Source organism: Acomys minous (assembly GCF_964271855.1).
Source record: "Acomys minous genome assembly, chromosome: 16".
In the NCBI taxonomy this organism is placed as follows: Eukaryota; Metazoa; Chordata; class Mammalia; order Rodentia; family Muridae; genus Acomys; species Acomys minous.
The window spans coordinates 51,230,160-51,253,127 of NC_140498.1; the positions used below are offsets into that span (position 1 = coordinate 51,230,160).

Here is a 22,968-nt window from a genome sequence, read left to right on the forward strand (position 1 = left end):
CATCCCTAACAAAAATGTATTGTTTAAATGACACGGATGAAGACCTTTTAAAATCATAATTTCAATTTTAATTCCTTTAATCCCTTTCTTAAAAAATTCAAACTCACCATTGAAAGTTACCCTAATTAATAATGGTTTCATATTTCAGAGCAGCATTTATAGTTTTTATAAGAAAAGAAATAAGAACCCAAATAGACTTACAGAAACATGGTCCCCTTAGAGGAAAACTTACAGTATATCTTCTACTGAATGTTTCCTCTGTGAATATGCCCGGCTGCTTTACAGGGAGCCGCTGAGTCTGCCTTTCCCACCCGGGAGCAGCAGCTGAGGATCTGTGGCAAATCAGCACGCTGGAGGTGACAAGGAAGGCCGCACTCTCCATTTCCAAGTCAGAATGCCAGTAGAGCATCCGTGATCCCAGGAGCCTCTTGTTACTTCTGAAGGATTTGCATCAGTGGAACAAGCTGTTAAGAGTTTTCCCTGTTCTTTTTGAGTCCCAGCAGGAATCGCTTCATCAGTAGTTTTGTGAGCGTCCATTGGCTCTGCCAGGTTTTTGTGGGGGGTCCCTTGAGCCATGTTTGTTTATATTTGATCCCAGAAGCCTTTCTTGAAATGCTGCTATGCTAAGCCACACGGTTTTTCTCACGCTTATTAAATGTCTTCGCTTCATGCTGGGGGAAATTGGCTTGATTTATGGCAGCCCCGGTCAGAGTTAAAGAGCTCTTTTGAGTGTGTACACACAAACACTAGCAAAGCAAATTTGTCTTAAATAGAAGTGACTTTAATCACATAGCATATCATTTGAAGCTAAATGTTACTCATGATAGTAGACCCAAATGTCATGATAGTAGACCCAAATGTCATGATAGTAGACCCAAATGATAATAAAGGTGTGCAGTGCGTATGGCAGAAAGAAGAACAGACGCCTGCACACAGTTCCTGTGACACTGTGGGCTTCTGCTAAAGAAATGCAAGACTCTCTCCTCTCTGTTCAACCCAAAGACTGAGCTCCCAGCAAGGCAGCCGCCCTAGGACTCCAGATGTGGTGGGTCAGAATGAGATGTCCTCTGTGTGGGGGCAAAGCTGCACAGCCGACTGTGGACAGCAGTGGGCTGTAGAGACTCTGGAGGGCACATCTTACCCTGGGGGGAAGAGAGTCGTGAGAGCAGACATGAGAAGATGAGCACCAGCCGACTGTGGACAGCAGTGGGCTGTAGAGACTCTGGAGGGCACATCTTACCCTGGGGGGAAAGAGAGTCGTGAGAGCAGACATGAGAAGATGAGCACCAGCCTTAGGTGTTGGGCTGGAAGCTGGAGGCGTTGGGGTCAGTCTGTGCTGTTCACTGTGAATAAAAAATACAAATATATTTGATATATACATCTGAAGACAATGTATTTGATATGTCTTAATACATAGAGATGCAAACGTATGTATGTGTTAAATATAAGCTCATACAGCACATCCTAACTCTGTGCTCAGGAGGCCTGGAAGAGTGACCACACCTCACATTCAGACCCTGGCTCCTAAAAGGGGCAAGAGTACAAGGTGGACTTGAAACTTCTTGTCAGAGGATAATGCCAAACCAGGAGTCCTGGCCTAATAGAGACAGCCAAATGAATGACAGCCATAGATGCAGCCCCTTGAGCAAAGCAGGAAGCCTTGAGACCATGCTCTAAATCGGTAATGTGTGCCTGCTATTCATTTCTTACAGTTGTGCATACCCCTAGGATAGATAGTCCATAATTTATGATCCTGCTTATGAGTTTCCAGCTTACAGGCGTGTAAAAGCAGTACATGTAGAGTGGAATCAGTGCTTTGAATTTTGTCCTGAGCTGGTGAAACACAGTCCAGGTCTCTTGTGCAGAGTTAGGCAGAGGCCAAAAGCCCACCACTCCCAGTCAGCCCCAGGATGACTGGGAGCCATAGTGCTGTGCTACTGTGGTGCCCTGTATGCTGGGATATTGCTTCATGCTCTTTGAACTCTATGGCTCATAAACTGGGGAGCATCTGTAACTGTAAGCAGAATGATAGTCTTTCTGCCAAAGTGCAACACCCAGTCTCACAGCAAGGACACAGTCCCCAAACTCAAACCATAGATCATTGTGTAAGTAGTCTGTAGGCTTTAAAATTTAGTGAAAGAAAAATCAAGAAAGACCAAGAGACCGTCCCAGAGTGAAGGCACCTGATGAGATTTAACAGCCCAGAGTCACATGGGAGCCTGCTTTTGATCCTTGTTGCTGTTTGGACAATTGGGAACTTAGATGGAGTTTGCAGATTGATGGCAGTAGCTTGTCAGCCTCAGTCTCTTAGTGCTGATTGCTCCTTATGCTATGGTTCTATAAAAAGGTACCCTTGTGTCTACAAACTTGCACACCAGTGGTTTTTCTATAGTTGTTTAAAGATTCATTTATTATGTATACAGTGTTTTTGCACACCAGAAGAGGGCACCAGATCTCATTATAGATAAGTGTAAGCCACTATGTGGTTGCTGGGAATTGAACTAAGGACCTTTGGAAGAGCAGCCATCTCTCCAGCCTCCCACACCAATGTTCTTAAAGAGATACTGTGTCAGAAACTCTCATGGAGAGTTTGAGGGAAAATGCTCTGTGAATTTGAAGCTATATCAAATTGTTTTCAGAAATAGCAAAAGCATTTTTTTTAGATACATCCATTCCTAGAGAAACTATTTCCTTTCTGCAAAGCCGAGACTTCACTAAACCCTGCAGTGGCCAGTGCTTCGCTGTTGAGATGTAGATACTTGTATGTAGAGAAACCATGCCTGCAAAGGGTCCCTCAAAGAGCCTTTTACACAGTGTAAAGTGATGGCTATAGCTTGAAGAATATTCATGGTTTTGAACCTTTAGATTGAAAAACTTTTGAGCAGTACCCTAGGAAAAGTACATGCCCAGCTGTGGTTTTCACTGTTCCTTTTGCAAAGTACTGTTAAGATGTAAGTGGTAGAGCCAAGCTTATTATATGGGAATCCTGGCCTTCACGTACAAGAAACGCTATCTCCAACGAAGTATTTAGTTTTCCTAGGCCTCAGTTTTTCCATCTCTAAATTGGGTTGATAATACTGAATTCACAAGTCTATCAACAGGATAACTGATAATAGATCACTTAAAGTCATAAACTCATGACTTCTGCTATCAAAGCTGTCTCTAGCTAAAGCCTAGAACTAGGTCCTATTCTAGAAGAGGAAGTACAGTGCAGTAAGAAGAGCTTTGGCTTTGGTTCAGTTCCAGGCCTTTGTGACTCTGCTCGTGATTTGTCGATGTGTGTGATACTCAGTCCACCATGGAGGTGAACAGAAGTGCTGGGGTAACATGAAATCATGTGCAACCCCAGCTAAGCAGCAGTTGCTCCATGTTACTCCTTGGAAAGATAGGAATGTTATGTCTGGAGAGTAAGTCCAGGAACAGGACGGAGGCAGAGGTTTGCTTGAGGGCGTCTGAGCAGTGTGATCGGCGCCTCCGTGGGTTCTGAGGCATAGACTGCCCTGGGCAACTTCTGTTGCTTCAAAAGGAGCCTCAGCTGACAAGAAGCATGTCATATGTTGTGTGATCCCATTGTCCAGGGATGTGGGAGAAGGATAGATAGCAGTATTTGGAGGACAGTGTGGATTGAGTGCCCACTAGCCTTAACCAGAGGCAAAGGACAGGATGCTTCATCCAGATCCATCTGTGTAAGGAGGGGAACTAGTGCTTCAATCCACAAAGGGCCATGCTGTGTATGTGACTAAAATATAACTGCATTTTCTCTTAAAGAGGCTTATTTACTCATCTTCCATCAGCGGTGCCTAGTCAGTGGCTAGGAACAGTGTTGTCAGTTGTTTTGTTTTGTTTTAGATTTATTTATTTATTATGTATACAGTGCTCTGCCTCAGAAGAGGGCACCAGATCTCATTACAGATGGTTGGGAGCCACCATGTGGTTGCTGGGAATTGAACTCGGGACCGCTGGATGGGCAGCCAGTGCTCTTAACCTCTGAGCCATCTTTCCAGCCCCTTGTCATACATTTTCTCATAATTTCTTCTAGCTTATTCTCTTCCCTTGATTGTGTACAAGTTAAAACACATGCAGCAGGCTCCTCGTGGAGCACAGCTCTTGGGCCACTGCCCTTCACTTGATAGGCTTACAGGAGCTCTATGCAAGTGTGCATAGTTTAAACTCACAAAATAAGAGTAATGTGTCTGTATATGTTTTCAGTGAATATGGAAACAAACGTGTTTCCACATTGCCTGGAATTTCCATCCATAGACATTTTCTGCCAGAGTGCTTCTTGCATATGTGAGCAGCAGCTTGTGCCTTAAGGAACGGCGTTCCTGTTGTGAAATGAAACTCCAGCCATCACTGATTGAATCTGTTAGGAAGCATATGCTCTCGGTGGCTTTGCTTTGTACCTGGGAGGACAATTCTCCTTTAAAAAAAAAAAATCATGGTGATATTAGCTCCCTCAGCCGACTAGTGGCACAAAGGCAAACTGCAGCTCTGTGGATTCTGAATGGCCAGGAAACCAGCTGAGCAGTGCAGCACATTCCGGGCTACAAAGCCTGGGCTCTGCCAGGGATAACCCGGTCCAGCAAAAGGCTCCCACAAAGGAACGTGGGAACGGGGGGGATGCTTTCCACCCAGATGTGCTGGTAGCAGGGTTATTCAGTTTGGTGCCTCTGGGGAGATAAAGTGCTTCCTTTGGATGTCCTCGCTTGCTGGAGAAGTTGATGAGTAATACATGTGCCTGTGTGGCCAGTGTGAGGTATTCCCAGCCTGAGGCTGTGCACGGGAGCACAGAAGAGACTGCAGGCAGCAGCCCTTCCTCCTGTTATCAGCAGAGCTTCTCTCTAGCAGCTAGAGGTTTTATTTTTAACTGCTTGACTCAGTGCTCGTCAGATGATTGGGACCATCTAGCTACAGATCGAAGCAGCCAGCGCGGGGGAGGTTGGGGTGGTGAAGGGAAGGGGGATGGCTGGGGAAGGGGGTGGGATCTTAAGCGTCGTGCCTCACAGGCTCTGCCTCCCTCCCAACGTGGAAGAGTTAAGGGCTCCCGCCCGCTGGAGTGTGTCTGCAGGTCAAGCTGGGAACTAGAGAATGGCCGCCTCGTGCCACTTAGAAACTGAATTGCCCCGTGATTAGTGTGCTGTGAGGAGGGAGCGCGACCAGAGCGGTCTGTGCTGTCTGCTGTCCCGCTGGGTGCCGCCTGGCTCCAGAAGCCTCTCACCATGATCGATAGCTCCAAGAAGCAGCAGCAGGGCTTCCCAGAGATCCTAACTGCTGAGGATGTCGAACCTTTCAAAGAAAAGGAATGCTTCGAGGGGAGCAACCAGAAAAGTCTCAAGGAAGGTCAGTTTGTCTCTGGACTGGAGCAGGATGGCCGCTCCCCTGCTCCTGTCACTTTGCTGGCCGGCATACCCATCTGCTTCCCATCTGTCTGTGTGCCTCTTTGCTCTCTGTCACCCCGACTATGTCCGAGGTCTGTACAGCCAATACAGAAGAGGAGAGGCAGGGCTGACCAGGTGCAAGCGCTGTGCAATAATTGCTAACTAATCGGGACACTTAGGAAGCCAGTCCTGGTTTCAGTTCAGTTTGTCCAGATATGTTTATGTGGGGTCTCCCTATGCCCTGTGGGTTTCAGAGAGGTCATTTCCTTTGTACTATTAATCAGAACACTGCTTCATTTATATTTACAGTTACATACTTTTCCTTGAAAATTAATTTCTTCCAATTAATATGTTGAACTTACGTTGTGTAGCAGCAGGAAGGTAGTAGGCTCCTTCTTGCTTGCGTCCTGAAATGGTCATCAACTGTGTGTGCATCATAAGCATTTTTGTTTTTAGAAGCGTGTTTCATGGTTTGTTTGTTTTTTAAGCAAGCACATAAGCTTGAGAATGCATACTGCCCGTTATAATTGTCAGTGAGCACTGCACTGACTAAGAAAACGGCCAGAGAGCTGGGATCACTGCCCCTGCTTGTGTAGCATGCTTCTCTGTTGCAGCTGAGAGCAAGGGCTGTGGGTGAGGAAGCCAGGGTCTGAAGAGAACGAGATTTTCCTCCATCTGAGACCTGAGCGTCACGGGTCCCAGTGCCCACTCCGCCCTCTCTGGGAGGCTTGTCCTTCTCCATCCCTCAGCTCCCCTCCCGTCCTGCCCTCCTACACACAGGCGGCCGCTGAGGGCCCCATTGCCCGAGGTAGCTGTGAGCTTCTTCCCCCCTTTCCTCTCAGATATTTACAGTGTGGAAATGTGACGATGGAGTGCTATAGATTGCAAAAGATGATAAGAAACAGGTCTCGGACTTCCCGGACTTCCCGGAGTTGAACTGCTTTTGGGACTGGGTAGGAAAAGCACCTAGGTGGCAACAGATAGCACACGGTGGGGTGTGAGTAACTGCAGCTGAGAGCTGAACAGTGGGTGTGTTCTGCCGACGCACAGTGTGCGCTACGGTAGATTGTTAGAAAAATCAGTGCCCAGTGAGTTTTTAAGACACATGGAGACTCAGAGGGGGTTACAGGAGCTTCAAGTTTTTAAATCTCTCATTGATAAACAGTTTAAGAATTCCCTTTGCATCGTAAGTCAAAACATTCAAGTGTCAGTTCCTGTAGGTGCCATATATTTAAACAGCTTTGTGTGTTTGTAAAACATGCAAGTTACATGAAGTGGGGGGGGGGGGGGAACAGTATGAGAACATCAGAATGTGACTTAAAGAACCCAGGAGGCAAGGATCAAATATGTGAAGAAAAGGACTGGGAGTGGAGCCTGTGCCTAGCACATGAGAGTCCTGGGTTGCATTCCTAGCCCCGTAGCCCTGCACACACGTATACATGGTAGAAGGGGCGTGAGCTGAGTGGTTACATACATAATTAGACTCCCTGGCAACCCTGAGGGTTATGCAATGCAGTAAGCAGTGCAGTGTTGAAAGAACTGTGGAGCGCCAGGCCCAGGTGCAGCAGTATGCTTGTGACCCTGCATGCGTTTGTTCACTGCTCTGCACTCTGATTTCCTCACCTGTACAGTGTCCACATCCTAGCTACCTGGGAGGCTAGGTGTAGTGTCAGTTTCACATTCACCCTCTTACCCACTTGTAAAAAGATTAAGAGCCAACATACATTTTTCTCATAAAGTGGCCCGTATATTCATAAATGTCATAAAGAGGTAGGGGAGAGTGCCTCATGTTTCAAGACACTGTACAGAAATGACCAATAGTAAAATTCACATCTCATCAGATTTGCATGGAACTGGGTTTGACATGTTTATTTAACATACTTACCATATCGTGTCTGTCTACTCATTTTCAGTAATGAGAATAAAATTATATAGCCAGATATCAAGTCAGGAGTGCCTAGTGCCTCAGATCTGGATTTAATCAGAACAGAAAAAAAAAATTTTTTTTTAAGGAAAACTCCCTTACTTGAGTCATGTAAAAATAAATTGTTCCTATGAAGAACTGAACCCTGAAATTCAGTGTGCTGCAGTGTGAACTGCAGGTGCATAAGATGAAGGAAGTGAGCAGGGCCTGGTGGTTCACACCTGTAACCCCAGCACTCGGGAGGCAGAGGCAGGCGGATCGCTGTGAGTGCGAGGCCAGCCTGGTCTACAAAGTGAGTCCAGGGTAGCCAAGGCTACACAGAGAAACCCTGTCTTTAAAAAAAAAAACAAAAACCAAAAAATAGATGAGAGAAGTATATTGGGCGACTCTAACTGGGGACCCGCGCCTGCTGAGCAGTGCCCTCTTGTACATCGGTTGCATTGCTTCATGAGAGAGACAGCAGTTACTAAATGGCTTAGGTGAGTCATACTGAAAATGTCTTCAAGTCTAAGTAAATCCTATGCTGTTTTGGCAAAAGACGTAAATATATAAATGATCATTAGTAATGCCTAATAGTTTACCCTTGTGTGTTAAGAGGCACTTTCTAAAGATATCCATCATATTTTACATCAATTCTGTTGGATTTTTTTCTACTCATTGTTAATAAAGTTGGGTTTGTTTCTTTGAAGACAACAGTATAGAGTTTTAAACATCTGAATCAAAATCATGTTTCTAGGCAGTGAACAGTTCATCTGATTCTAGTCACATAGACGCCAGCCTGCTCCCTCTGCTGTTACTGCCCTGTGTCTGCTTTAAGGGCTGGAGTTTCTCTGCCTTGAGTGACAACTCTTTTGCTTGCTTATACTGAAGTCTTTTCAAATACCAATAATTATTGTCAATACTGATTGGCTGAAATTAATATTGGGCTACTGGAGATGGGGTTCAGATTTGTTTGTTTATATGGAGAAAACAAGATGGCCAGTGAGTAAAAGTGCTAGCCACCAAGCCTGACCACAGGAGTTCAATCCCTGGGACCCACGTGGTAGGAGCTGTTTTCTGACCCCTGTACTCAGGCCACCACACACAGACAAAACACAATTGTATGCATACGTGCACACACAAAAGTTTATATAATTTTTGCAGTATATCAAGAAAATTTAGAAATATGTAAAAGAGGTAAAGCTGTCCCTCCTTCTCGTCCAGGGTCTTAGTAACTGTTCCACCAGTGAGTCGGGCCCTCAGCCTGAGGGGAAAGCTCCCCATTAGTGGCTGCTGTACATAGCAGGGGATGGACTGAGCAGCAGGAGCTGTCCCCACACTCTGCTGATGCTTAGGTTGTGCACACACTTGGCAATGCCTAGTCAGTGCGGCTGCGGAACGTGACTTCTTTCTGCTCTCGGTGAGCAGCAGCAGCAGCAGCACGAGTCCCTGAAGAAAGTCGGAGTGAGCACGCCTTAGGCCAGCACACTTCATGCCAGCTCCTCCTGCCTTGGCTACAAGGGCTTTCGAGATTTTCTAGCTACACTTAACACCATGAGCTTAAATTTAATTTTCAGGTCTACAGCATGTCCATATGAATTTTTAGAAAGAATAAGTTGGGATTTTTTAATTCAGATAAGTCTTTTAATGAGCTGTCATTGAAATGAACAAATCATAGCACCAGTGCTACTAGCTAGTTATAGACTGTATTTTGCAAAGTAATAGCACTTATAGTAAAAAGAAAAAAAATGAAATTTAAGATGAACTCTCTGCTGTTGGAAATAAATTATAAGATAGAGAATACTGTCTGTGTGTTTGGCTGGTTTGTGTGCTTTAGCTGAAAGTGCCCTCACAACCTCAGCATCTCACACTCGAGACATAGCCAAGAGCTGTCCTCTGTAATGACCACACATCTGGGCCCTTTCACTGGGCTCAACTTTGATACTGGGGTGAGGAGAAGTTTCAGACCTGAGGGAACAGCTAGGTGAAGTGTAAGTCAGTTATAGTCTACTGAGGAAACAGGAGACGCCATACTAGAACATGTCTGTCATAGATCTGTTTAAGGAAAGAAAGAGCATTTGTCTATGTTTGACAAAGCATAGCTTAAAGTGGCAGAGATGAACTCACATGAAATTACGCCTGTGCTCATCTGTCACCCAACTCGGTGGCTCATACTTGTAGTTCGACGGCTGAAGCAGAAGGATCAGATGAGCCCAGGGTTTCAGTGCCAACCTGGACCACATGGCACCACTCCCTTCTCAAGAAGAAAAAAAATTTTAATTAAATAAAAAAATTTTCAAAAACACTGTCATTGAGCATAGTTCCATGGTCACAGTGACGGTTGCCTAGACAGCATGCCTTGGTCTCCTGTTTGCCAAAGTCTCTTAACGTGTAGTTCCTATACCCTTCCCTAGAGAAAGTCATTCACAGCAAGCACACTGCCTGTACCTAAGTCCCAGCCCTCGGGCAGCTCACGCAGGGGCATCCACAGCCTGGACTTAGTGAGGCCTCATTTTAGTGGCTGAAGACATTGATTATCTCCTGCATGGTCCCAGTAGCTGAATAGAGTCCTTGGCGTCTCACCAGCCACCACCGTGTTAAGCCCCTGCGCTGCCATCACAGCCGGCCATTGTGGTTCTAGGAGACAAGAACCTTTTTCCTGCCCACAGTCTTTAATTGAAAGGACCATATATGTGAGTTACCACTAAATCAGTGTTCAATAAGGTACATATGAAAAGATATGTTTCATATTCAAGAGACAGTACATAAATGAAGAAAAATCCCTTTCCCAGACATGCCTCACTATTTTTAAATGGGTATATGCTACTTTTAAGATGAAATCACACAGTTTAATTTTTATTGAAAACATGTTAGTTAACAAAAAGGAGAGCGCATTCCACGTACGACTTTGATAGACGTTGTAAACCTCCATAAGCCACTGCATTCTAAAAGCTTATGTAGCCTAAAAATTGGGAAACTAAGATGACAATATAAAAGTCCAAACATAAGCACTGCAGCCCTGCGGCCTAGCCTTCCAAGGAATCTGCAAAGGTGCAGGCAGATGGCTAAGCTGACCTCCCTCACCTCCCTGCAGCCTCCGCAGCCTTGCTCGGCTGTGCACACTGCTATATTGGGGGGTAAAGCCCAACCCCTAGTACTGAGGCCCTGCCCTACCTTCAGGGAGTTCCTCTCCCTCTTCACTGCTCTCGCCTGTGGTGGCCCCTGGTCTACGCCATCACCGTGCAGCTTCCCTCCCCTAGCCCCCAGGGTCATTCCAGATGCCAGACACTGCTACAAGGACCTGGCTGTGCCCCGTCCTCCTCACACTGACTTGGATTGCTGTTGCCCTGTGTTCAGCAGTGTTCCTATAAAAACTATCCCTTCGAGATGTAATATGAATAAATTAACAAAATATTTTCTTAGAAAAACCTACCCCTTCTAGACTCCAAGGCCTCAGAGGGAAGGAGCTGTGTTTACTTTGTATTTCAAACCCCAGGGCCTGAGCTTCTCCCTCGATAAGGCTGTTCCAGAGCAGGTGCCATCTCCTGAGGTGAATGAGCAGGCACGTGTGCGTGGACTTCTGGGGTTGCCCTGATCCCCTCACCTGAAAACAGGAAAGCCCACCCCAATCACCCCTTTGTGGTTGATTGTGTGGATCACATGAAAGTACACGTGTGGAACTGGAGATGGGAGGGTAGAGCTATATTGTACATGTCATCTCACCGTGTTAACATGGCAGGTTAGTGTAACACCAGTCTCTTTGAAAGCTTTAAGAAAAAGAGAGATATGTTCAAAGCTTTGGGTTTTCAGTTATCTCCTGATGGTGGTTTTCCAAGGACACTGGTTTTGAGCAGAAGCTGAGTGGCGACAGATGATCAGCTTAGAGATCGTGTCTTTCAAATTCACACTGAATGGCTTCAGCAGCAACCCTTTGCCCACACCTCTGCAGGCTAACGTCTGAGGTTGAGGCTGGGCTTCTGCTGAGGGCTCTTGTCCTGTCCTGCAGCATCTCCCCTGAATCCACAGGGAGAGGAGCAGCAGGCCAGCCCTCTGCATCCTTTCTTACAACACTGACCCTCCTGGCCCCATTTAACATTCCTGTCTGAAGACCCTGTCTCTAGAGAGGCACTACCTGGAACAGCGAATTCTTATCGGCATATAGAACATTCTAATTACACAAGATTTTCCATCCATAAGCAGCATTGTTGAGGGAGGTTAGTGCTGTAGCAAAAGCTGAATACTATAGTATTTTGGTAAACATTTCTTTTATGAGCTAATGTTTAAAGAAAAATTACCTGTGGAAATGGCTTAATTTTGGCCTTAATTTGCTTCTGTTTGCTACTAGTTTATATATGATAATGGGTAAGTACTTAATTTCTCTGAAAAACTAAATTTTGGAACCCTCCTCATGGTACTGCTGGGAAAAGAGGCCGGTGGAGCCTGCCGTGTAAGACGTCCTCCATAGCAGCAGTAAAGAGCTGGGGACCCTCCTCTGCTTCTCTTTCAGCTTAGGATAGAGCCAGGCTGGTTTCTAGGCTGCTGAATCAAGAGAACCCAGGGGCAGCAGTTTCCTAGCTTGTACCATTTTTGAGTGGTGAACCCTCCTGTTAGTTGATATAAATTCATTTTGTATCCAGGGACTTATGGACATGGTAAGCTCCAACATTCCTGTACATTAGCTCAGATAGCACTTTTTCTTATTTATTTTAATGGAAAGAGTGTGCCAGTCAATAGCCCATCTCATAATCTAAACACCAATCAGCAGTCTTTGTCCTTGTGCACGACATGCCATTGTAATACCAGAAATGTGATGAACTGCTATATAAGAGATAGCTAGGTGACCCTTCAGGCCACATCCAGCTGGATGTGTTGAACATAGTACTCCATGTGTCACCTGGGTCATCAGGAGTAGTTCCAGTGATGTTAGGATAATACAAATCATAGCAGTGCACATTGCACTCATGAACATGGATAGGTACATGAGTCTACATATATGTAAGTTTTTACATATTTACATAATAGGAAGCAGCGAGCTCTGCCAGCTCTGTGGTATCTTTTTTATAAGGACTAATCCTACTAGATGAAGTCCTCACCACATTCCTGACCCCACCAAATGAGAAAAGGCCAGGTCGGGGCCTGGGTCGGGTTAGGTCCCTGGAGCAGCTTGCACTGGCTGTTCTGGGAAGTGAATAGAAACAATGTGCCTCCTTTCCTGTTTCATTTCTACTTGGTTGTTGTTCAGAGCACCCACCCTAGGTGTTTATGCTGAAATGTACAGAATCTTCTGGATAGCTACACACTTTGGCATTGCAGAAGTATTAACTAGAAGTGACTGAAGGCTTAACTGGAGCCACCACAAGGGACCTCCACTGCTTCTAATAGCAAGAAAAATAGGCATTTCGCTCCCTTGGGACCATATAGATAAGAAATCTTCACATGAAGAGCCTTATGAATCTTCAAGTTAAAAATTAGGGGGGAAATCAAACCTTGTTCTAACTTTCTGTTCTCTGGCATCAGGCAAGTGTGTGGATATTGCTCCTTCAGTGCCTGTTAGGTGCCGCTGTGGGCTTCACTCCCCTGCTCCTTCCCGGAGTGAGACAGTGTGTGTCTGGCACTCTGTCCTGGCTAGTGTGACCTCTGCCCTCCCACCCCTCGCTGAATAGCAGTCACCTTGTCATACCAGAGCAGCAGATATTCCTTCCAACTTCTGCAAAAAGGGATGAGGACTCTGTGAAGGTATGCTCAGTTTAAAGAAACATGCCCCATTTTTAGCAGTCTGTTTCCATGGCAACAGAAGCAGCAGCCAAATGGAGAGTTCTCGAAACTCCTGTAAATTTCCAGGGCTGAGTAGTGAAAACATTGTCTTCCTGCCCTGGTGCTGGAGATGAAGTCAGGGAGGCAACAAGGCTGGCTGCCGTTGGCTTTTTAAGTGAATGCTGTGCTTACCGCCCTCAGCAGCAGTGCGCTTGTAAGGATGCAGCAGAGGGCTGCACTGCAGTGAGGAGAGGAGGCCCTGCCTCAGCTCCACCCACAGGCAGCTTTCTTTGGAAGCTAATCCACACAGCGTTTTAGTTAAGCTGCTGCTGCTGTTCCTGTTTTAATGAGAACAGAGTCATAAACATTCTGGTGCTGGTGCTGTTTGTTCCTGGTCATGGCCAAGCCCTGGCTCAGTGGGCACCCTGTGCAATTGCCTTTGTTCCAGACCGGAAGTTGAGATGGAAGTGTGCTCTATCAGTACAAATAGGGCATGCTACCCATCACTGGGCTTTGTTTTGTTTTTGTTGTTGTTTGGCTCTATTTTTGTTCTGTTCTCATCTCTTTGCCTTACATTTTTAAAAAATTATTTGAAGAACTTTATTTTCCTATGAGTAAATTAGACCCTGAAAACACAGCTAAAACTATGTGACCTTTGGTGGCCCCTTTAGCGACTGAGTGGGTTCACCGTGGATTTCACATTCAGTGTGAGTAGGAATGAGCTAGCTAGATCCGCCATGCTTCTGTGGGCTTCACGCCTTCGCTCACAGCCTGCCCTTTTTAGTTTCCTTTATCCTTCACAACAGTGTAATTACATTTTGTTTCTATTCCTGCCACCAGGATCAATTCAAAAATAAGCACGAGGGGGGTTGACAAGATGGCTCCCTGAGCAAAGGACCCGTATTGTAGGAGGGACTTGATTTCCACTAGTGTTATGATCTATAATGACGAGGCAGCTGATGACAGGGTGGCACCATGGTGTGCCCATGCCTCGTGAGGAATTATGCTGTACAACAGCTCTGGTCTAAAGGAGTCCAGAGAGGGAGAAAAAGAGAAACAGCAGGAACAGAGAAAGAAAGAGAGTGCTGGGTTTGGGGAGGAGGGCCTTCTATCCTGCACACACCTGACACAGCTGGCGGCCCCTGCTACAGGTGATGATGTAAGTAATTGCTAGGACACTGAAGGCAGGCCAGCTGAATCTTCTGACCTCCACACTCACACTATGCCAGACACACAGTTAATTAATAAAATGGAAAAACAAATGATTAATTTTTTGAAAAAACACAAACTCCCAGATTCGCACCTGTACTCCCAGATGCAACAGTTTGTCCCAGAATAATCAGTGAGCCATAGAAACGTGGCATAGTATTCTTTTCTGTGGAAACTGAAGTTAGTTGGTTATTCTAACTAACCCATGTGAAGTGAACATTGTAGAAGATGCTAGAAACACAAAGAAAAGCTGTACTTCTGAGGAAATGGACAGAAGCCAGTGTAGCAGAAAATGTAAAATGTAACTACTTTAGTTACAAATCACCCCATTAATAGTTAGTGAATTGTGTTGGTGGGGAGGGACAAACCAGGAAGGCCTAGGAAATTAGAGATTTGAATCCTGAGAAATTAGTTTTTTAGTGTATCCTATGTTATTCTCTATTTTTAAAAAAGTTTTAAGGTAAAATTCATTTAACATTAAAGTAACCATTTTAAATGAAGCAATTCAGTAATGTTTTGTACATTGACCATGTTATACAATGGTTAGCACAGTGGAGTCTCAAATTTCATTACCTCAAAAACAAGCATCATCACCAGCAGCAGCTGCCCATGTCCGGTCCCCACAGTTCCTGGCAGCCAGCAGTCTGCACACTGTCTCCAGATTCCCCTATTCTGAATGTTTCTCAAAAGTGAAATGATATGTCGCATCGAGTCTGGCTTCCTCACATAACATGTTTTATACACTTAGAGATTCTTAAGAGAGGTAGGAGGGAGCTCAGGCAGGTACCCACAGAGTCCGGAAGAGAGTGTCAGATTCCCGGGAGCTGGGGTTACAGGTGACTATGAACTGCACAGCGTGCATGTGAGGACCTGGTGGGGCCTTCTGCAAGAGCAGCAGCTGCGCCTAACTGCTGAACTCTCTTTCTAGCCCCTCGCCAACCCACACTCCTTTCTGTGGCTGCATACTACTCCATTCTCAGGATAGACTTTCCAGTCACCTGTAACACTTAAGCTGTTGTGGGGGTAGTTGCTGTGACATGTGTGCACACATTGTGTCTGCATACCTGAGCTCTTTGCTTTCACTTAAGACTAGAATTGCAAAGCTGTTACTGTTTTTTTAACATAGATACCATGTATGAACTTTCAAGTAACTCTAAATGTTCTGCTTTTGTGTCATGTGGGGTTTTTTGCTAATAGAAGTGGCATAGTTCAGAGCCAGTGCGTGACTTGCTAACCGTAGCTGCTGCCTTATTATCTGGACTAATACGTGGCTGTGTCTCCCTTTCAAGTTTTCCACGTGTGCATGACTAAGTACTTCCTGCTTCCTTCACTGCCCTCCCAGCTAACCTTCCTACCATCCTCACTTTCAGCCGTGGACCTTTCTTCCTAGTTCTCTGAGAAAATATAAGCCATCACTTCAAAACTCCCTGGCGCAAACCAAAGCTATGAGCCTCCTGCTGATGGGCCTTCCTATGATAGAGTTCCATCCAAAGGCTGTCCTCGGCGTCGGTCCTGCCCACAGCCTCCAGGACACACCCCTACCTACTCCTCACTGCTTTGCCTCCTCCAGCCTGACTTCCACAAGCAGCTCCTGTGTGAGGAAGCGGCAGCACCCGACACTCCCACTTCATCCTTCCCCTGACGGCTGCGCTCTCTTCTGTCTGAGTTTGACCCACAGGTTCCCTTTAATGTTGGTTTTCTTGACTGCTGAGCCCTGAACTCCTTTGCCTTCTGTTTATGTCTCTGCCTCAGCAAATGCCTGTGTCTTCACACACCACATTGTTCCCCGTCTCTGAAACCTGAACATACACACAAAGCCAATGGCCCTCTGACATTTCTGCCTCCATATCACTTAGGAGCTTCCTAAGGCCCCGCCTGAGCAACTCACATTTGTAACTGTCTACCAAATACTCAGGCCTAAAACCTAGGTGTGAAATCATCTGAAAACAACTCTTAATGCATTAAGGAAAATTAGTCCTGTCATAGTTTCTGCCCTGGAACATTGGAATGGCTCCCCAAGATCCCTGAGCTTCTCCAACACATCTCAGCCCAGCCTTGCTGTCCCACGATTCCTGCTGTCTGCAGCCCTTACGCCTCATCGCTCAGTGAAAGTTTATACTGTTTGGTATGAGGTCACCAGATGAAGGCAACTTTTGTTTCTGAATATATGAAAACATAGTGATACACATGGAACAGGTAGAAGCAGACCTCATGCTTCCTGATAGTATGGATTGGTACCCTCTCTGGGTGGCAGGTGATTCTGTCAGGGTGTTACATCCATTGTGAGAAATTTAATCTACAGCTGTATCATCAGAGATGCTCCCAAACTGAGTAAGGCTCTTAGCTGTACCTGTTTATAGTAACAAGAGGTCTTGCTATACAGGTACTAAGCTTTTAAGAAGAAAAAGTGCTAGATTTCATTTTTTTAAGCCAACTCACAAACTACATGACTAATACAGCCCTGCCCTGTGTGTTTCCTTTGCATATTTTATATGTGCTATTAATAGGCTGTTCACAGGACACTTTGTGAAGCCATGGGGCTCTCACAGTGGTGGCACGGTAGGAAGTCTGGGTACACTGCAATGGCCCCCACACTGCTCTTACCACCCCATATGTGCATGTTCACTTTTCTTTCAGCAAATAAATAGGAAACTTTTTTTTTCTTTTTTTTGGTTTTTCGAGACAGGGTCTCTCTGTGTAGCCTTGGCTGTCCTGGACTCACTTTGTAGACCAGGCTGGCATCAAACTCACAGAGATCTGCCTGCCCAAGTGCTGGGACTAAAGGTGTGCGCCACCACACCCGGCTATAAATAGGAAACTTTTATATATGATACTTGCACCAAGGTACCAGCATCACAGGCAGGGGTCTTTCTCTTGGGGCTTGGGCTCAGAAGTAACTTCTTCTCCTATAACTGCACAATAAATCTTCTCAGCAAAGAAATCTGGGAAGATGCTCAGGGTTAGCATCCCATACTGCACATCAGAGGACCTGAGTTCAGTTCCCAGCACCCAGATTGGTCGGCTCACTGCTGCCTGTAACTCTAGCTCCAGAGATGGGACCCCTCTGGCCTCCCAGGCACCTGCACACATTTGTACCTACCCACACAGAGACACATAATCTAAAATTAAAAATTAAATATAAATGTGGAAGTCAGTAAGGAATTTGTTTTCTAGTTTTACAGTTTCACGATTGAAGTAATAGTGGAAGTAAAATTATTAACATCACTGTTTTGAAGGAAAGAATAATTCATCACTTTGCCTTTTTAAAATAAATTTTTCATGCTCTGATTTGCCTGTAGCAAATCCCATTTGACCACTAAACTGCTTGATAGAAAAAGATTAGACTTAGGCCAACCTGACACTCCATGCCCAGCTCCAGAAGTTCATGCATCTGTGGACCGTCTGGTTGGTAAAATCAGCCCTCCCACCCTCCATCCTTCTTAAACAACACGCGATACTTTTTGCCAGAGTCCAGCTACTTCACTGTCTTAATTACTCCAACATCTGTTTGGAAAAAAGCAGAACCTAAGATCTGTTCACTGCCCTGAGCTTCTTCCACCAGTGTATCATCAGTTCCAGGGTGTTGATTTCATTTCCATCTGCCTTTATCCAGCTTACCCAGCCTTTACTAAACTGCTCAGATCTGAGTGTTGGTTTTCAAGGTCTTTTTCACTTCTCATGGATCTGCAGTTTGCCTTACCCTTGTCCCATAGTTAAATAACATATTGGCTCCTCTCTCTAACTTGCAGCCAATAGCTCCTCACCCTTCCCCTGTTCCACCTGTCATTTACACCGGCCTTGAATTCTTTTTTTAAAATATTTTATTAATTTACTCATATTACATCTTAGTTGTTATCCCATCCCTTGTATCCTCCCATTCCTCCCTCCCTCTCGCTTTCCCCCTACTCCCCTCCCCTATGACTGTGACTAAGGGGGACCTCCTCCCCCTGTATTTGCTCATAGGGTATCAAGTCTCTTCTTGGTAGCCTGTTATCCTTCCTCTGAGTGCCACCAGGCCTTCCTTTCCAGGGGACATGGTTAAATATGGGGCACCAGAGTTCATGTGAAAGTCAATCCCCACTCTCCACTCAACTGTGGAGAATGTCCTGTCCATTGGCTAGATCTGGGTAGGGGTTCGAAGTTTACTGCACGTATTGTCCTTGGCTGGTGCCATAGTTTGAGCAGGACCCCTGTACCCAGATCCACCCATCATAATGTTCTTCTTGTAGGTTTCTAGGACCCTCTGGATCCTTCTATTTCCCCATTCTCCCACACTTCTCTCACCTAAAGTCCCAATAGGATATCCTCACATCTATCCCACTTTCCTGGTAGGTGAAGTCAGGTCAACAATTAACAAATGGGACCTCATGAGTCTGAGAAGCTTCTGTAAGGCAGGAGACACTGTCAACAGAACAAAGCGACAGCCTACAGACCGGGAAAAGATCTTCACCAACCCTACATCTGACAAAGGTCTAATTTCCAAAATATATAAAGAACTCAAGAAATTATACACCACCAAACCAAATAACCCAATTAAGAAATGGGGCTCAGAACTAAACAGAGAATTCTCAACAGAGGAATATCAAATGGCTGAGAAACACTTAAAGAAATGCTCAATGTCGTTAGTCATCAGAAAAATGCAAATCAAAACGACTCTGAGATTCCATCTTACACCCATCAGAATGGCTAAGATCAAAAATTCAAGTGACACCACATGCTGGCAAGGATGTGGAGAAAGAGGAACACTCCTTCATTGCTGGTGGAAATGCAAACTGGTACAACTACTTTGGGAATCTATCTGGCGCTCTCTCAGAAAAATGGGAATAGGGCTTCCTCAAGACCTAGCTGTTCCACTCCTTGGAATATACCCAGAAAATGCTCCACTACACAACAGGGACATATATATGCTCAACCATGTTCATAGCAGCCTTATTCATAATAGCCAGAACATGGAAACAGCCTAAGTGTCCCTCAGTAGTGTAAATGTACCCCAGTTTCTTTATCCATTCTTAATTGTATTACCTTAAACTATTAGGAAACAAGAGAAGGTAACCAAGGAAGACACTTTGCTTGTTTCTTTGTTTTGTTTGGGGGGGTTGGTTGTTTTTTGTTGTTGTTTTGGGGGGGTGTTTTTTGTTTTGTTTCTTGGTTTTGGGGTTTTTTGACACAGGGTTTCTCTATGTAGCCTTGGCTGTCTTTAGACTCACTTTGTAGACTAAGCTGGCCTCGAACTCACAGAGATCCACCTGCACCGGCCTCCCCTGAGTATTATAAGCATGTGCTACTGCACCCGGCTAAGAAGATACTTTTAATACCAAAACATTTGTCATGTTTACAAGACACAAGGTTAATCATTAGGTGAGCTACCCTTTACATAGTAGCAAATAAAATGCTTTTTTTATTTGATGAAAATAGAGCAAGTTCAAAACACAATTTGGTTTTTTGCGTTTTTTTAACAAGAAGTTTTAAATTAAAATTTCAAAATTGTCCTCCTTGGAGAAATGATTAGGAGAGACCATGAATGCTAGCCCTGGGAGATATAAGACTTGTCACCTTCGAGTCAGTAAGTAAATTGTTCACCTTGATGAAAGGAATAGAAAGTCGTTTGTGGTTTCATTTACCTGCTGTAGCTTCAAAACATGATGGTGCGTACACAGACTAGTCTATTACCTAGCAGTCAGTGCTGGCTGCAGAACCCAGCAAGGTACCCCCCTGTCTAGAAATTTAAATTTAAGAAATGAGGAATAAAGTCTATGCACAAAAAAAAAAAAATCACCAGAAATGCCGTTATTGGAAACAGGAAAGTGCTAAGTGGCTGTTGGGAGCCATGGGGCACCCTAACAGACACAGCCTGCAGCTGCTAAAGCAGAGCATATTGCTGTGTAGACCATAACAGGACAACCACGTGCAAAGTGGAGAACCAAAGGCGGGGTCGGTGGGTAGCAGCTGTGCCTCTAGGTGCTGGCATCAGTTGTTTTTACCTTTACTTCTCTCTCTTTTCCATATTTTCTTGTTTAATGTGACTCAGGGCTCAGACTAGTTAGAGAAAGACGTGGCCCATACGTGAGCAAATGGGCCACACCCTCCTCTGCTACCATGGACAGGGCCTTTGCACACTCGTGAGTGCTATACATGTGCAAGTGCACAGTGTTTGGCATTGACACTCTGAGATTGAGGCTTTCACAGAGGATAGAGACAGTGCTGCTTGTATGCAGTCCACTTCCCTTTTCCTTTACGAAACAAATGGGGTTAAGCCCTGTTCTGCATTCAAGGACTTCTCAAGGGACTGCCATGAATTGCTTTAGTTCCTTAAGTTTCCAGAAATGAAGACAACTTCTGCAAGTATTCAAATGTGAGTTCCATTTTACTTTCTTACCTAGTGTGTGTGTGTGTGTGTGTGTGTGTGTGTGTGTGTGTGTGTGTGTGAACTACTTTCCCACCAGAATTCCACGTCTCGTGTATTCTTTTTTTTTTTTTCCTTCAGTCATTTGCAAGATTGACATGAAAGAGACTAAGATTGGGCAGCTTACTAATAGCATGTAGGCTGTGATGGCATGAGCCCATTAGTGCAGTTCGACATCTCAGAGAGGCACAGTATACAGCTTTCAGGCACACGATTAGAACATGAAGTCCTTCCCAGGAAAACAGGCTTTTCAGACACGCATGCCATCCTAGGGCGGGAGGTTGGCTGTGTACAGTCTAGGGTGGGCCGCTGGGGTACAGCTGTGCCAGGGCATGAGTAGCAGCCGGTGCTCTGGGAGTTTTCTTCTCTACGTGGGTAGCCAGCCTTAGTTAATGTGAGATTCCAGAGAGAGGAAGGGGCCTTTCCTGATGGAACATCTTGGCCACAGCATGGTAACGTCTGTGATCAGCAGGTCACATCCTCTGTTTTCAAGGTCCCTGGTTCCTTTCACAATCCCTGAGACATACCTGTACATAGATCCTGCCCAACCTCTGCCTCCCTCCCGGTGTGCTGCAACTGTCCACTGTCATTTATTTTGCCTCCTACTAAGTTGGTGAGTGGAGTACAAAAAGGAAATTTGCTATTTTCTAAAATTACTTGTCTGTACTAATGGTACTTTATAACTAGTTCTAAGAATAACTTTTATCAAGTTGTTTGTCACTGGTTTTGTTTAATATGAACAAGTACCGTAGTTATATTTTAAGATTTACTGAGCTTTGCAGTGTACTGCGGCATCTGTTCACCTGCCACCACCGGTGTTTACCAAGCACTTACCTATACCTCAGGGCTGCCTGAGTTTGTGTATTAGACACTATGTGTCCCATCCTGTTCAGCTTTCGGTGCAGACAGGATGGAAGAGCTAGGCAGACAACAGCCATAGCATAACCCATCACAAGTCTGCCTTTTCTCCCGAGCATGTCTTTTCTAATGTCTACTTCAAAATAGTTGTCCCATTATCAGCTACTGTTGCAGACGCCTTAGAGGAGCACTGCTCAAGTCCGTGCTCTGGGGGAAAGTTAGACAGGGGCAGGAGAGTATCAGTTAAACCTTAACACTAGTACTAGCCCTTGGGGCAGAATGGCGTAGGTTGCAGGGAAGGTTGCTTATTCTTTAGTCTTATAGGAAAATGGGTGAAAACCCCACATGATCTGTGTGTGGTTCTGTCTAACACTTGGTGGTTGGTGCTCCTGCCTCCGCTCTCTGCCTCTGGTTCCCGGCACACAGCTCCTGAGTGGTTTCTTCCTGGGTGATGGGGGCCGAGGGGGAGGGCTGAGCAAGCATCCTCTAGGAGCCTTTATCATTGTCCTCAGTTCCTGCACAGGCTGCTCAGGTGTTGCCAGTGATAAGATTTGGGATATGCTACATAAAAGGTAGCTGAGGGCCCCAGATGGCTTCTGAGCACCTTTAGTTCCAGGAAGGCACAGATAAAGTCAGAGAAAGAATGGAAGCCCAGTGAGGGACACGTCCCCCATGCATCTCTTCCATTGCTCTGTTTCTGAGTTGTGTCCTTCAGAGTAAAGCAACGATCATACATAAAGGGCCTTTCTGTAGTTTGTGGAACAGTCAGACAAACACTCAAGTATGAGGAGGGTATTGTAGTATGAATAGCCTAGGTTAGTGACTAGCTTTTGAAATTAAGGGGGTCGAGGGAGATTTACCTTCGCTCTGAGTATATAGGGTCAGATTTAATTGGAAATGTTGGACACCCAGTTACTATCCTCAGATTGGAGGACTTGACGATTCAGGGAAAGCATGTGCATTTGAGGCCGGGGTGTTGGCACGAGAAACCCAGAAGTAGCACTCATCCATTCTATGTCTGACCTCACAACAGGTGCGTTGTGCATGTCAACATCAGTGAGTTTCAGTGTTGAATGACTCGGGATTGCACTGCTGTGCTTGTGGGCTCCTGAAGCAACCAATGTCTGATCAGGAGAGATGCTGAGACGTACAAGCTGCTGTCATGTGTTAGCTTGCAGATGGAGTAACTCCTGATGTCCTCATCACTCACAGATGTCGTTACGCAGAAAGTGCGCTGTGTTCAAAGCATGTCTCATACCTACATGTCATATTGTGGGACTTGGTTTGGGGTTTGGTGGTGGTGGTGGTGGTGGTGGTGGTTTGGTTTTTTTTGTTGTTTTGGGGTGTTTTGTTTTGTTGGCTTTTTGAGACAGGATTTCTCTGTAGCCTTGGATGCCCTGGAACTCACTCTGTAGACCAGGCTGGCCTCCAGCTCAGAGATCTGCCTGCCTCTGCCTCCCCGG

The 22,968-nt window shown here is 45.4% G+C and overlaps 1 protein-coding gene across 9 annotated transcripts in view; it reads left to right on the forward strand.

Moving 5' to 3' along the window:
* Positions 1-22,968, forward strand: part of MRTFB (myocardin related transcription factor B) — a 147,828-nt gene that overhangs the window by 85,011 nt on the left and 39,849 nt on the right. The window contains exon 1 of one of the 9 annotated variants that reach the window (XM_084763522.1): positions 5,003-5,340. The exons of the other annotated variants lie outside the window; for them this stretch is intronic. Within the exon in view, the coding sequence (XP_084619648.1) occupies positions 5,220-5,340 (121 nt within the window). The 5' untranslated portion in view covers positions 5,003-5,219. Of the gene's footprint in view, positions 1-5,002; positions 5,341-22,968 lie in introns of those variants that run through there. 9 annotated transcript variants of the gene reach the window in all.